Source organism: Bubalus bubalis, chromosome 5 (assembly GCF_019923935.1).
Source record: "Bubalus bubalis isolate 160015118507 breed Murrah chromosome 5, NDDB_SH_1, whole genome shotgun sequence".
In the NCBI taxonomy this organism is placed as follows: Eukaryota; Metazoa; Chordata; class Mammalia; order Artiodactyla; family Bovidae; genus Bubalus; species Bubalus bubalis.
The window spans coordinates 106,744,239-106,759,768 of NC_059161.1; the positions used below are offsets into that span (position 1 = coordinate 106,744,239).

The 15,530-nt window shown below is 39.4% G+C and overlaps 1 protein-coding gene across 7 annotated transcripts in view; it reads right to left on the reverse strand.

Moving 5' to 3' along the window:
* Positions 1 to 13,336, reverse strand: part of LOC102412587 (L-lactate dehydrogenase C chain) — a 34,239-nt gene extending 20,903 nt beyond the window's left edge. The window contains exons 1-4 of one of the 7 annotated variants that reach the window (XM_044943502.2): positions 12,604 to 12,999; positions 11,954 to 12,088; positions 6,230 to 6,347; positions 497 to 670 (exon numbers count right to left, since the gene is read on the reverse strand). In XM_044943502.2, coding sequence (XP_044799437.1) covers positions 497 to 670; positions 6,230 to 6,347; positions 11,954 to 12,088; positions 12,604 to 12,624 — 448 coding nt within the window. In that variant the 5' untranslated portion in view covers positions 12,625 to 12,999. Of the gene's footprint in view, positions 1 to 496; positions 671 to 6,229; positions 6,348 to 11,953; positions 12,089 to 12,209; positions 12,568 to 12,603 lie in introns of those variants that run through there. The other 6 variants (XM_006056063.4, XM_006056062.4, XM_044943505.2 and 3 more) reach the window with 6 other exon arrangements.
* Between the last annotated feature and the right edge of the window lie 2,194 nt (positions 13,337 to 15,530).

The following is a 15,530-nucleotide window of genomic DNA, read 5'->3' on the forward strand; positions in this document are numbered from 1 at the left end:
TAGTCAAAGCTATGGTTTTTCCAGTAGTCATGTATGGATGTGAAAGTTGGACTATAAAGAAAGCTGAGAGCTAAAGAATTGATGCTTTTGAACTGTGGTGTTGGAGAAGACTCTTGAGAGTTTCTTGGACTGCAAGGAGATCCAACCAGTCCATCCCAAAGGAAATCAGTCCTGAATGTTCATTGGAAGGACTGAGGCTAAAGCTGAACCTCCAATACTTTGGCCACCTGATGTGAAGAACTGACTCATTGGAAAAGACCCTTGATGCTGGGAAAGATTGAAGGCAGGAGGAAAAGGGGATGAAAGAAGATGAGATGGTTGGATACCATCACTGATGTGATGGACATGAGTTTGAGTAAGCTCTGGGAGTTGCTGACGGATAGGGAGGCCTGGCGTGCTACAGTCCGTGGGGTTGCAAAGAGGTGGACATGACTGAGTAACTGAACTGAATGGAAATATCATCCTTATGCAGTTAAAGGGAATAGAAAAGACTCACCTGGATTTGAAACAATAAGCATCTTACAGTCAGGACTATTTTGGACTATGGCAGGAATGACTGACTTCATGATATCCACATTACGTTGGACCAGGTTAAGGCGACTTTCTCCCTCTTGCTGCCGTGCACCTGCTGTAATAATAACTAATTTGGAATTTGCAGATACAGTGTAATCTAAAGAAGGAAACAAAAGAAAATATTTGGATCAAGACTGCCATGATCTCTGTGCCTTAATTCTTTAAAAGTCTATTGTATGGTGATGGTATTAAAATACCCCACTACTGTCATGGCTCGCACTTCCAAATGAACAAATTTTCCACACAGTAATGTTATCTTAGTCACGTCTGACTCTTTGGGATCCTATGGACTATAGCTTGCCAGGCTCCTTTGTTCATGGAATCCTCCAGGCAAGAATACTAGAGTTGGTAGCCATTCCTGTCTCCAGGAGATCTTTCTGACCCAGGGATCAAATCTGCTTATCTTGAATTGTAGGTGAATTCTTTACTGTTTGAGCCACCAGGGAAGCCATGAAATTAAAAGACGCTTGCTCCTTGGAAGAAAAGTTACGACAAACCTAGACAATGTATTAAAAAGCAGACACATCACTTTGCTGACAAAGGTCCTTATAGTCAAAGCTAGGGTTTTTTCAGTAGTCATGTTCTCATGTGAGAGTTGGACCATGAAGGCTGAGCCTTGACGAATTGATCCTTTAGAACTGTGGTGCTGAAGAAGACTCTTGAGAGTCCTTTTGAAAGCAAGGAGATCAAACCAGTCAATCCTAAAGGAAATCAACCCTGAATATTCATTGGAAGGACTGATGCTGAAGCTGAAGCTCCAATACACTGGTCACCTGATATTAAGAGCTGACTCATTGGAAAAGACCCTGACATTCAGAAAAATTGAGGGCAGGAGAAGAGGGTGACAGGATGAGACAGTTGGAAGGCATCACTGACTCAATGGACATGGGTTTGAGCAAACTCAGGGAAATGGTGAAGAACAGGGAAGCCTGGCATGCCTGAGCCTGCTCATGGTGTCCATGAGGTTGCAAAGAGTGGGACACAACTGAGTGACTGAACAACAGTGTTACCTAGTATAACCTGAAGGAAATCTTGTCACTAATGATTTAGCAATGTTCACACCGGTTTAAAAAAATAATAGAACCTACCATCCCTTTTAGCCCACATTTCCATTTTTTATTAAAGCAATTTTTTATTTTTTATTGAGGCAATGCAACTCAACTCGCTGGATTCTTAGAAATACCATATGAATCAGAAGTTTAGAATTCTGAGAATTTATGTGTGTTTGAGGATTCAAAGAGTGACAATGTATTACAATTATTGTGAGGGGCTATGCTTAAGATCTGGAGAAGGCAATGGCACCCCACTCCAGTACTCTTGCCTGGAAAATCCCATGGATGGAGGAGCCTGGTGTGCTGCAGTCCATGGGGTTGTTAAAAGTCAGACACGACTGAGCGACTTCACTTTCACTTTTCACTTTCATGCATTGGAGAAGGAAATGGCAACCCACTCCAGTGTTCTTGCCTGGAGAATCCCAGGGACAGGGGAGCCTGGCGGGCTGCCGTCTATGGCGTTACACAGAGTCGGACACAACTGAAGCGACTTAGCAGCAGCAGCAGCATGCTTAAGATCATAAAAAAGTTCTTCATTCACATAAGAAAATGAACCTTCTAAATTTGATGACCAGTTGTAAAATATTTCACTTATTAAGCCCAAAACACGATGTTCAGTATCCCATATTGGACTTTTTTTAAAAAAAGTATTATAGGACTTCCTTGGTGGTCCAGTGGTTAAGAATCTGCATTCCTTGGGCTGCCACCCACGTCCCTTGGGGCTATGCACCCACCACATAGGGTCTAGGGTCTGGTGCAGAGAGTGCTTCATTCTGGAACGCAGCGTACAGCCCAGAAAGGAGGTTGCCCCCTCCCCTGACACGCACAGTATGGTTCCTGGGAACCTGGTGCTAAACCATTCCTAGAGGACCTGCTTCTGGGCCTGGGTTTCATAGGTAGCAAAGCGGCTCCCTTACAGCAATCTACTGAAAGTCAGACCTCCACATAAGGGTTTAAAAAAAAAAAAGAAGAATCCACCATCCAATGCAGAAGAGTCAGCTTCCATCCCTGGTGTGGGAACAAAACTCTCATATGCCTGGGGCAACTAAGTTCAGGCACACATTAAAGATATCATTCCACTGTTTTCAGCTTTCACTGCTACTATTGATAAGTCAGTCTGCCTCCCCCTCCCTTTTCTGTAGGTAATTTGTTTTCTGATCATTTTAAAATTCTCTTTGTTTTTAATATTTTCTAATTTCACAAGACTGTGTCTAGATGGGGATTTTTATTTATCCGTCTTGAGATCATTTGACTTGAATCCATGGGTTGTTTTTCATCAGTTCTCCAAAATGCTGAATCAAAATCTTCTCAAGTATTTCCTCTGCCTCATTCACTCTTTTAAGTAGTATTTTACACTGTCTCAGTCTATACGCCATGATTCTTAACCTGTCATATTTTCTCCTTCTTGCCATCTTCTGGGTAATTGCCTTAGATTCACCACTTGTTTCTTCAAATATGTCTGCTCTATTATTAAATTTATTAATTTTTTATTTCATTCCATTTCATATTCAGAAGTTATATTAATATTTGGTTATTTCTAAAAATCTGTTCTTTTTCTTATAGTTTCCTATCTTATACTGATATTTTCAAGCTTGTGCTTTATTCTTTAAATAATCACAATTAAATTATAATTTGTTTTGTAATTTCCTTATCAGAAATCTACTGTGGCCTCTGTAGGTTCCTGCTCATTTTTTCTTGTACATTTAATTATTCATACTGTGAGATGTTTACCTTTCATGAAACTTTATTTGGGGAAGTTCTCTGAAGCCTTAAATAAAATGTATTTCCTCCAGAGACTATCTTAAGATTGCTAAGCTTTTATTGGAATTTAATTAAGGGCCAACTTGTGGCTCCAAATCCTTAGCAGCCATTTCCCTCTTTTACTAAAGCATTTCTGAGACAGTCAATTTTACTTGTAGTTCCCAGAGATACAGAGAAGGGAATTATTTCCAGGTCATTCTTACATTAAGAAATTGGCAAATTAAGGCCAGCAAGCCAAATCTGTTCTACTACCTGTTTTTGTAAATAAAGTCTCATTGGAACATAGCCACACCCACATGCTTATGTATTGTCAATGGATGCTTTAATACATACAACAGGAGGGCTGCAAGTTTTGACAGAGACTATGCTGCTCGCAAAGCCTAAAATACAACTATGTGACCCTTTACAGAAAAGAGTTTACTGATCTCTGGTGTAGTCCACTGGGGACTTGCTTTATGGGGTTATTTCCTACGCACCTCCTCAAATTAGGCTGTCTCCAGTCTGTTAAGTCCTGTGAGGCGGGGAAAACCAAAATTCAAGTTCACTAGGTTTGGCTAATGCTAGCTAGTGAAAACTAGCAACAGTGCTGTTTAACTCTATCATTTCCTGCCTTCATTCAGTGCCTGTTCTGAAAATTTCTTAACTTTACTAAGAGCTTATCAGTTCTTTAAGTATTGATATTTATTCTTTCATATTTTTTGTAGAAGTTTTGTTATTTATAGCAAAAGGATTGATTCAGGTACTTATCCTGCCATATTACTAGAAATTAAAAGCTGAATGATTTTTAAAAGTATTTTAATATAGGAGTAGCTTTTTAACTTAACTCTGCTCAACAAATTCAATGGATTAACTGATGTAAAACATACTGATACCCAAGGTACACTGAACACTCTCAACCATTAATAGTAGACTTCTAATATGTCTATATACTTCTGAGCTTGTGAGTTGCTGCATATCAAGAATTTGTCATGTTTCTACCCAAACATATTTAGGCCAGATATATTAATTACATAATATGACGTAAACCACTAAAAAATGAGGGAGAAAGAAATACATAGTAAACACGACATTCAGGATTGAGATGTGAATAGATTTAACAGAGAATGTGTCAAGTGAATTGGTAATGTTTTACTTCTTTTGCTATGTGCTGGCTGCATTGATGTTTGTTATACTTAAGCTCTAGCTCTTTTTTATGTCTCAAGTATTTCATAGTTAATTTTTTAATGACTGTTACTATGAAAATTAAGTTGAATGCTTTAGAAAGACATGTTAAAATAAAGCTGTTTAAAAATCTTTCTTTTAGTTATAAGAAATAAAAATGAAGAAAAACCATAAAAATTTATTAGCATTTTGTGATTAGACTGCTTCATGAGTATCTTTAAACTAATTATAGTACTTTAAAGAAATAGAAATGATTATTACTGGTATGCTATTTAAAAAAAAAAATACTGCAAAAACTCCAATCAGCTGAGCCATGCTCAAAGGTCTTACCCTCCAATCAGAAAATTAGCAAATGAACTTCTTGTACATTTACATGTTTCAGGTCAACATAAAATTTTATGATGGTTCTAACAGGCACTTACTTTTAAAAGTACGTAATTGGGCTCCAAAATCACTGCAGATGGTGATTGCAGCCATGAAATTAAAAGACACTTACTCCTTGGAAGGAAAGTTATGACCAACCTAGATAGCATATTGAAAAGCAGAGACATTACTTTGCTAACAAAGGTCCATCTGGTCAAGGCTATGGTTTTTCCAGTGGTCATGTATGGATGTGAGAGTTGGACTGTGAAGAAAGCTGAACGCCGAAGAATTGATGCTTTTGAACTGTAGTGTTGGAGAAGACTCTTGAGCATCCCTTGGACTGCAAGGAGATCCAACCAGTCCATCCTAAAGGAGATCAGTCCTGGGTGTTTTTTGGAAGGAGTGATGCTAAAGCTGAAACTCCAGTACTTTGGCCACCTCATGCGAAGAGCTGACCCACTGGAAAAGACTCTGATGCTGGGAGGGATTTGGGGCAGGAGGAGACAGGGACGACAGAGGATGAGATGGCTGGATGGCATCACCGACTTGATGGACATGAGTTTGAGTGAACTCCGGGAGTTGGTGATGGACAGGGAGGCCTGGCGTGCTGTGATTCATGGGGTCGCAAAGAGTCAGACACAACTGAGCGACTGAACTGAACTGAACTGAACCACTTTCAGTTCCAATCATGTTAGACAAGAGGGCTTCTAGTAGCAAGTAGATCTGTTGAATCACATTACCAAAAAGCACACTATATATAATACTTTATGATTAAATAATTATTTTTCCTAATTCTCTAAGCATTCTTAGTTGGCCAAAACATAATGTTAATGCTAATCGGGCTAAACTCTCCATTTCCTCTTCTATAGCTTCAAACTATACCCTGAAACCTGGGTGTCTAAAAAACAGGTTAAAAAATATAGATACACACATCAAAAAAACCAAGAATATAGATAAATGTATCAATAATATTACAAAAACTATTTGAGACTGCATATCTTTGGGAAAATATATACAACTGAATGACAAGCTTAAAAAGCATTTATATAATACAATGTCAGTTGTGTAAAAAACAAATGAATAGAAAAAAGTAAAGAAATACACAAAACCATTAACAAGAGAGATTTTAAAAATTTAATAGTTTTATATTTATCAAATATTCTCCAATCAGAATGGAATGTTCTTTTTTAAAAATATTAACCTTCTAAATTATATGTCCTAATTACAAAGGTGCTATTTTAAATTTTATACTTATTGACAACAATTTGATAGACTTCACTATTTTTTTTAAGTTTTGAAAATAATTTTATAAAACTAACCTTTTCCAGAGACAATCTTTGGAGTGTTAAAGAAAAGACTGCCATGCTGAAGGTCCATTGTTTCTCCCTTCAGTTTGTCTGCCACAACATCAACAAGGGCAAGCTCATCAGCCAAATCCTAAAATACATGAAAGGTCTGAATAAAATGTTCCCATTTCAATTTTAAGAGAAAAAGAAAAAAGTTTATGTGGTTATTTTATAATCGGACTTCCCTATAGCTCAGATGGTAAAGAATCTGCAAAGAAGTGCTACATTTTTGTAGAAAAAGTGGTATTAAAACAATAATTCTTTACAGGAGTTCTTTGGTGGCCTAGTGGTTAGGATTTTGGACTTTCACTGATCCCTGGTCAGGGAACAGAGATCCTGCAAGCTGCAAGGCTTGGCCAAAAAGAAAAAAAGTCTTTTAATGTGCCTATACTTTGGCCACCTGATGCGAAGAGCTGACTCATTTGAAAAGACCCTGATGCTGGGAAAGATTGAAGGCGAGAGGAGAAGGGGACGACAGAGGATGAGATGGTTGGATGGCACCACTTATCAATGGACATGAGTTTGAGTAAACTCCGGGAGAAGGTGATGGACAGGGAGGCCTGGAGTGCTGCGGTTCACGAGGTCGCAAAGAGTCGCACACGACTGAGCAACTGAACTGAACTGAACTGAATGTACTAAAGACACCAGAAGTTAAGGTAAACAACAGAATGCAGCAAAAAGTATTAATTGTTTTGCCTTCAAGTAATTGTTAAGTTTTTTAGAATTGTTTTTTTTCCCCACTTCAGATAACGTCTTTAAAACAAACAAAAACTTATGAAATCCTTTCAAAGGATTTTATTATATTTAACCCTTATGCCTAATTTCTGAACTTGAAGCTGTTTTTTAGTATGAATCCTTATGGCCAAAAATGAAAGGTAGGTACCTCTGGGAAACCACTTCATGTGGCTTGGTATATTACAATTAATGCTAGCCCTCCAACTTAGGGGTAGGTAAGTAACCAAACACCCAGACCCAACCAATTGTTTCTTCCTTCCTTCTGGACTCAGCAGTTACTTCACAAATGGGCATATGGCCCAGGCATAACAAATGAGCACAGTGTCTGTGAGCTTAGAAAATGGAAGTGAATTCTGGCCCTTTCACCTCCTAGGCGTTTGACCATGAGCAAGCTCTTTAACATATATGCTTCAGTATTTTCATCTATAAATAGAGATGATAACAGTACTTGCCTCCTAAGGTTGTTATAAAGATTTAAAAATACCTTTAAAACATTTAGAGAGGTGAAAAACTTAACAATGAAAACTACAAAACTGCTGAAACAAATTAAAGAATAAACAAATAAACAGACATCCTATGTTCATGGACTGGAAGATAAAGTATTATTAAGATGTCAATACTACTCCAAGCAATCTTCAGATTTAATGCAACCACTACAAAATTTGTTTCAAGAATTAGAAAATTCCATTCTAAAATTCTTATGGAATCTCAAGAGACTCTGTATAACCAAAACAATCTTCAAAAGGAATAAAGAAGGTGATCTCAAGCTTCCTGATTTCAATATTTATGACAAAGCTACAGTAATCAAAACAGTGTGGTACTGACATAAAGAGACATATAGACCAATGGAACACAAGAGAGTCCAGGGAGGGAAACTCCCACATATGTGGTCAGGTATTTTTTGACAAGAGTGCCAGGATTATTCAATAGGGAAAGGACAGCATTTTCAACAAATGGTATTGGGATAACTGCACACTCACATGCAAAAGAATAAGGTTGGACTGTTTACATTATACCATAGATAAAATTAACCAAAAATGGATCAAAGAGCTAAATGTAAGCCCTAAAACTATAAAACCCTTAGAAGAAAAGATAGAGGGAAAACTTATTGACATTAGGTTTGGCAGTGATTTTTGGATATAACACCAAAAGCACAATAACAAAAATAAAAAGATAAATTGAACTGCAAAGTCAGAAAAAGAAAAACAAAAACAAATATTGCATAGTAATGCATATATATGGAATCTAGAAAAATGGTACATATGGTACATATGAACTCTTATTTGCAGAGCAGAAATAAGAGACACAGATGTAGAGAACATATGGACACCAAGCGGGTGAAGGAGGTAGGATGAATTGGGAAACTGAGATTGATATATATACACTATTGATACTATCCATAAAATAGATAACTGATGAGAACCTACTGTATAGCACAGGGAACTCTATACTCAGTGCTCTATGGTGACCTAAATGGAAGGAAGTCCAAAAAAGAGGGGCTAGGAATGACAGTCAGGTAGGTAGGCTAGGGATCCCTAAGGGGCAGGAGGAAATAAACTGCAAGTGGCAGACGTTTTTCTCTCTCTCTTCTAATCCTCGGAGAAGGCAATAGCACCCCACTCCAGTACTCTTGCCTGGAAAATCCCATGGATGGAGGAGCCTGGTAGGCTGCAGTTCAGGGGGTTGCTAAGAGTCGGACACGACTGAGCGACTTCACTTTCACTTTTCACTTTCCTGCATTGGAGAAGGAAATGGCAACCCACTCTGGTGTTCCTGCCTGGAGAATCCCAGGGACAGGGGAGCCTGGTGGGCTGCCGTCCATGGGGTCGCACAGAGTCGGACACGACTGAAGCGACTTAGCAGCAGCAGCAGCAGCCCATATCAGCTCTGATTTTATAGAGTTAAGAGGAAAGAAAAATCTTGATAAATCAGTCTGCCTCCCCCTCCCTTTTCTGTAGGAAATTTATTTTCTGATCATTTTAAAATTCTCTTTGTTTTTAATATTTTCTAATTTCACAAGACTGTGTCTAGATGGGAATTTTTATTTATCCGTCTTGAGATTATTTGGCTTGAATCCTGTGTTGTCGGGACACTTGGTTACACCTGAACTTAACTTTGAGCTGCTAATGGCTCAACAAACCAATGCTTTTTTCTTATGGAAATATTTTTCTTAAGCTATGTTAATGAAACTATGCATTTGGTTTGGAATCTGCCTTTCTTCAAATGGGTTCTGCCTAAGAAGTCAAGTAGGCCTTAGGAAGAAGTACTGCAAACAAAGCTAGTGGAGGTGATGGAATTCTAGCTGAGCTATTTCAAATCCTAAAAGATGATGCTGTTAAAAGTGCTGCACTCAATATGTCAGCAAATTTGGAAAACTCAACAGGGGCCACAGGACTGGAAAAGTTCAGCTTTCATTCCAATCCCAAAGAAAGCAATGGCCAAAGACTGTTCAAACCACCACACAATTGCACTCATTTCACAAGCTAGCAAACTAATGCTCAAAATTCTCCAAGCTAGGCTTCAACAATACGTGAACCGAGAACTTCCAGATGTTCAAGCTGGATTTAGAAAAGGCAGAGGAACCAGAGATCAAATTGCCAACATCCACTGGATCATAGAAAAGAGCAAGAGAATTCTAGAAAAACATCTTCTGCTTCATTGACTATGCTAAAGCCTTTGTCTTGTGAATCACAACAAACTGTGGAAAATTCTTAAAGAGATGGGAATATCAGACCACCTTACCTGCCTCCTGAGAAATTTGTATGCAGGTCAAGAAGCAACAGTTAGAATGGGACATGGAACAATTTGAACTGATTCAAAATTGGGAAAGGAGTATGTCAAGGCTGTATGTTGTTACTCTGTTTAACTTATATGCAGAAAACATCATGGGAAATGCCGGGCTAGATGAAGCTCAAGCTGGAATCAAGATTGCCAGGAGAAATATCAATAACCCAGATATGCACATGACATCATCCTTATGGTGGAAAGCAAAGAGGAACTAAAGAGCCTCTTGATGAAGGTGAAAGAAGGGAGTGAAAAAGCTGGCTTAAACCTCAACATTCAAAAAACTAAGATCATGGCATCCGGTCCCATCACTTCATGGTAAATAGTTGGGGAAACAATGGAGATAGTGACAGACTATTTTTTTGGGCTCCAAAATCACTGCAGATGGTGACTGCAGGCATGAAATTAAAAAGACACTTGCTCCTTGGAAGAAAAGTTATGACAAACCTAGACAGCGTATAAAAAGCAGACACATCACTGTGCCCACAAAGTAGTCAAAGGTCTGGATGGTTTTTCTCACATCCGGTCATGTATGGATGTGAGAGTTGGACCAAAAGAGCTGATCACGAAAGAATTGATGCTTTAGAACTGTGATGTTGGAGAAGACTCTTGAGAGTCCCTTTGACTGCAAGGAGATCAAACCAGTCAATCCTAAAGGAAATCAGCCCTGAATATTCATTAGAAGCTGAAGCTCCCATACTTTGGCCACCTGATGTGAAGAGCTGACTCATTAGAAGAGACCCTGATGCAGTGAAAGATTGAAGGCAGGAGAAGGGGACGACATACAATGAGATGGTTGGATGGCATCACTGATTCAGTGGACATGAGCCTGAGCAAGCTCTGGGAGATGGTGAATGACAGGGAAGCCTGGTGTACTGTAATCCATGGGGTGGCAAAGAGTCAGACACAACTGAGCAACCGAACAACAAAAATGTATACGTATAGCTGATTCACTCCACTGTACAGCAGAAACACAACATTGTAAAACAACTATATTCCAATAAATTTTTTAATTTAAAACTCTTGTGTATCAAAGGACACAACCAACAGAACAAAAAGGAAACCCAAGGAATGGGTGAAAAATTTTGAAAGTGAAATGAAAATCACTGAGTCATGTCCAACTCTTGGCAATGCCATGGACTACACAGTCCATGGAATTCTCTAGGCCAGAATACTGGAGTGGGCAGCCTTTGCCTTCTCCAGGGGATCTTCCCAACTCAGGGATCAAACCCAGGTCACCAGCATTGCAGGTGGATTCTTTACCAGCTGAGCCACAAGGGAAACCTAGTATTTGAAAATCATTTACCCTAATAAGCAGTTAATATTTAGAATATAAAAAGTACTCCTACAACAACAAACTCAATTTAAAAATGGGCAAAAGATTTGAAACAGACACGTCTTCAAAGCTATACAAATAGCCAACAGGCACGTGGAAAGATATTCTGGAAATAGTAAGGAAAATTAAAGGACTTCCATTGTTATTTTATCAAATTTGGTGCTTTTGTTTTATAATGAGCAGGTAATGCTTATATAATTTAAAAAATGTAAGTATAAGCCATTGGGAAATATGATTTTCATACATTACTCTTCAAGAAAGGCAAAGTGATGAATTACTTTAACAGAAAACATTATATCATATTAACAAAATAATGTAATACATGTTTCTATGAATAAATTTAAATAGTCTGACTAAACACATATGTGTGCTTAGTCACTCAGTTATGTCCAATTCTTTGCCACCCTTTGGACTGCAGCCTGCCAGGATGCTCTGTTCATGGATTTTTTCCAGGCAAGAATAGTGGGATGGGTTGCCATTTCCTCCTCCAGGGGATCTGTTCAATCCATGGATTGAACTCCGATCTCCTGTGTCTCCTGCATTACAAGTGGATTCTTTACCAGCTGAGCCATCGGGGAAGCCCATAATATTAGCAAAATTATTTTGCTAAGGTTACATTTTAATCTTAACAAAATAATGTAATCAATGTATCTCCTATGAATAAATTTATACAGCCTGGCAATGCTTCACACATGGTAAACTCTAAATAAATGTTTCTTAAGTAAAAAATCAGGTGATACTTCTTTCCTGTCAAGGGGTTAACCCTGCAACCCTGCGCTCAACATCTACAAGACCTATCAGTGCTTATTTATTTTCAGCCCAAGGGTAAGCTTATCACTTACCTTCAGCAAGATACAAATCGCACACGCCATGCCTACAGCACCAGTTCCAACAATGGTGACCTTACTCTGGGAGACTTCATCTTCCTCAGTTAGATTCTCAATAAGCTGCTCCTTGACAGATGACATTTTGTGAACCTGATAGAGACAATGTAATTTCAGAGGAAGCACTCTCCCTGAACTAATCACTCTCATATCTATGGAAGTGCCTCTTGAGTTTGCAGAATGTCAGAAGGGGGAAGCCAAAGGAAAAAAATACCTGCTCGCCAGGTGTAGAGGGGTAGAAAACCGACGCGTGTATCTATCAGTGTTAGAGATTGGGGCACCAAGAGGTTTTTAAAACGTCTCCCTGCCCCAAGCCACCACTTTCGCTCCGGTCCCAGTCACTCACAAACGCTTATCGTGTGGCCCAAGGCCGGAATGCGCAACGCACGACCTTTAAGTCGCTTTTTAAGGTACACTACGAAAACCTACATAGCGATGTCAGTAGACGCGTGAAGCCCAGCGACCGTTACTGACTGAACCGTTAGGCAAGCACGCTCCTACGCACGCACGCCTCTCCTCCGTCAGCACACAAGCTCCGCCCATCGCCGCCTCGTGCGCAGGCGCATTGGCAGGGGCTTGGCCTCTGGTGTGAGTGGGTTCGTGAGTACCTGCTGTCGTGTTGTCGTCATCTTCGTGTAAGGAATTTTAGTTGGTCTCAAAGACTGTGCAAGAGAGGGATATTGGTGTGTCGTTTCATTTCCTTCGGCTGGTGTAGGCCTCAGACTGATTTAAAAGCCGAAACTTTGGAGACCAGACCCACCTGGTAGGCAACGGGGCAAGCTTGACGCCTTCGTGGGAAAGAACTCTCAGGCAAGCACCTCCTGTTACCACTGGGCCAGCTAAAACTAGCATCCTGAGGACATGCTTTGAAATGCTGAATTGAGAGAACAAGGTGGTAATGAAAAGGAAAGGGCATGGTTAGTTTTCTAAGGTGATTTTAATTTACGCGAGGAATTTATAACTCACAGGTTGGGACACAACCTCACCTGTCATCTTTTGTCATCACTTGCATCTGAATCCTTCTCAAAATATAAAAGATAATCCATTTTCTGTATAAAAGCTAGTAGTTTTTTTTTTTTTAATGTAGTTTTGATAATGCAATAAGTCTGCTTAAAATCCTTCAATGGCTTTCCGATGCACTTAACTAATTTTTACTACAATCTAAGAAGTGGTCAATACGTGGCCTCCTTTCATCCCTCCAACTTCTTCTCAAGACACCACACTTCCTTCCAGCTTTTGGACAGCTTTTTCCCATTTCAGGACTTTTTGCTGTTGCGTATGTCTGCAAAGTTCTTCCCCAGTTCAGTTCAGTTTAGTCCAGTTGCTCAGTCGTGTCCGACTCTTTACGACCCCATGAATCGCAGCACGCCAGGCCTCCCTGTCCATCACCAGCCCTTGTCAAAAGTTAGTTCCTCATTTTCAGTTTTGAACAAAAACGGCAGTTCCTCTAACTTTCCTTGACAAATATATCAACTACCATCCCCTCACAACATCTCTCCTGTTTCTCTTATGGCACTTTTCACAACCTATTACTAGCCCCAGGCAAGGGCTTCTCAGGTGTGGCAGTGGCTACTGAATCTGTACTACCACTTGGCTTGTTTACTTCCTCCCACAACATCTTCTGGCCCTTGTACCTCATTTACTAGAGACTGAGTGTGAGATAGTGCTGACTTGGATGACCTCCAGATCCAACCTCTACACCTGCATGCCAAAAGAAGTGTCATTTTCATAGTGATCAAACTCCTACTGTAGGTGAAGAAAGAGGCTCTTCATACCTGCCCAAGGCACATATTCTGAACATCCCCTTTGCTTCTCCTACCAACTGGCAACTTGTTTTAAGATGGGGCTAAGGCCTGCTTTGTCCAATAGTTAAAATGAGATCATATTCCATTAAAAACAATCAGGGCTCCTTGCAGAGTTGGCTTACCCTTGCCTAGGGCAGGAAGATACATGGTGAACATGGAACATATAATGTGCCAGAAAGTAAGGAAGCTTTATGAGATTAAATCTGAAAATTCATGAAATATTTAATCTGTTAAGCATTTTGTCATGTTGATATTAGCTAATTTATTGTGTGAACACAAAATAAGGGTAAATATGTTTTTTAAAAGGCTGCATCAGAGTCTACAAAAGGGTATAGGAATACATATTTCTTTGGGGGGATAATTAACAGTTCTTAGTGGTAATAGTTGCATAACTATGTGATTCCATAGAACTATACACTTTAAAAGAGTGAATTTTGTGCTGTGTAACATATCTTAAGGCTATTGAAGTCTATAGGAAGGCAAATCCTATTATAACAGCTAATTGTAAGGCCTATGTAGGCTAGTCTTATCCTTCTACATTTGAGACCCATTAAAAAACACAGTTCTCTTAACTGTCTCTCAAATAGGAAAGTTTGGAAGTGATGACCATAACATTGTTCTAGTTAACCTCTGGAAGTATGGTTTTTAGGCCTGAAGAAGGTCATAGTTACAGAAATATTTTGAGGGAGATCTAAAGAAAATTTTTGAATAGATAACCACCAGGACTATTTGGTTTAAAATTAAGTACCACGAGATGGTTGGATGGCATCAATGACTCAGTGGACATGAGTTTGAGCAAACTCCCAAGAGATAGTGAAGGACAGGGAAGTCTGGTATGCTGCAGACCATGGTGTCACAGAGTTGGACACAACTTAGTGACTGAAAAACAATTGTTACTGGCCTCCAGAGTGAAGGTTCTTAAAAAAATCTCCCCCCTGTAGTGGCACAGAACCACTGCTTATGTTCAGTTGGCAAATAATGTTTTTTACATCTATGTATAGGTTGTTAACCTTTCTTTGGGATTGGAATGAAAACTGACCTTTACCAGTCCTGTGGCCACTGCTGAGTTTTCCAAATTTGCTGGCATATTGAGTGCAGCACTTTCACAGCATCATCTTTCAGGATTTGAAATAGCTCAACTGGACTTCCATCACCTCCACTAACTTTGTTCATAGTGGTGCTTTCTAAGGCCCACTTGACTTCATATTCCAGGATGGCTCTAGGTGAGTGATCATACCATTGTGATTATCTGGGTCATGAAGCTCTTTTTTGTACAGTTCTTCTGTGTATTCTTGCCACCTCTTCTTAATATCTTCTGCTTCTGTTAGGTCCATACCATTTCTGTCCTTTATCAAGCCCATCTTTGCATGAAATGTTCCCTTGGTATCTCTAATTTTCTTGAAGAGAGTCTTTCCCATTCTGTTGTTTTCCTCTATTTCTTTGCATTGATCACTGAGGAGGGCTTTCTTATCTCTCCTTGCTATTATTTGGAATCTGCATTCAGATGCTTATATCTTTCCTTTTCTCCTGTGCTTTTCACTTCTCTTCTTTTCACAGCTATTTGTAAGGCCTCCCCAGACAGCCATTTTGCTTTTTTGCATTTCTTTTCCATGGGGATGGTCTTGATCCCTGTCTCCTGTACAATGTCAAACTACTGTACAATTGCACTCATCTCACACTCTAGTAAAGTAATGCTCAAAATTCTCCAAGCCAGGCTTCAGCAATATGTG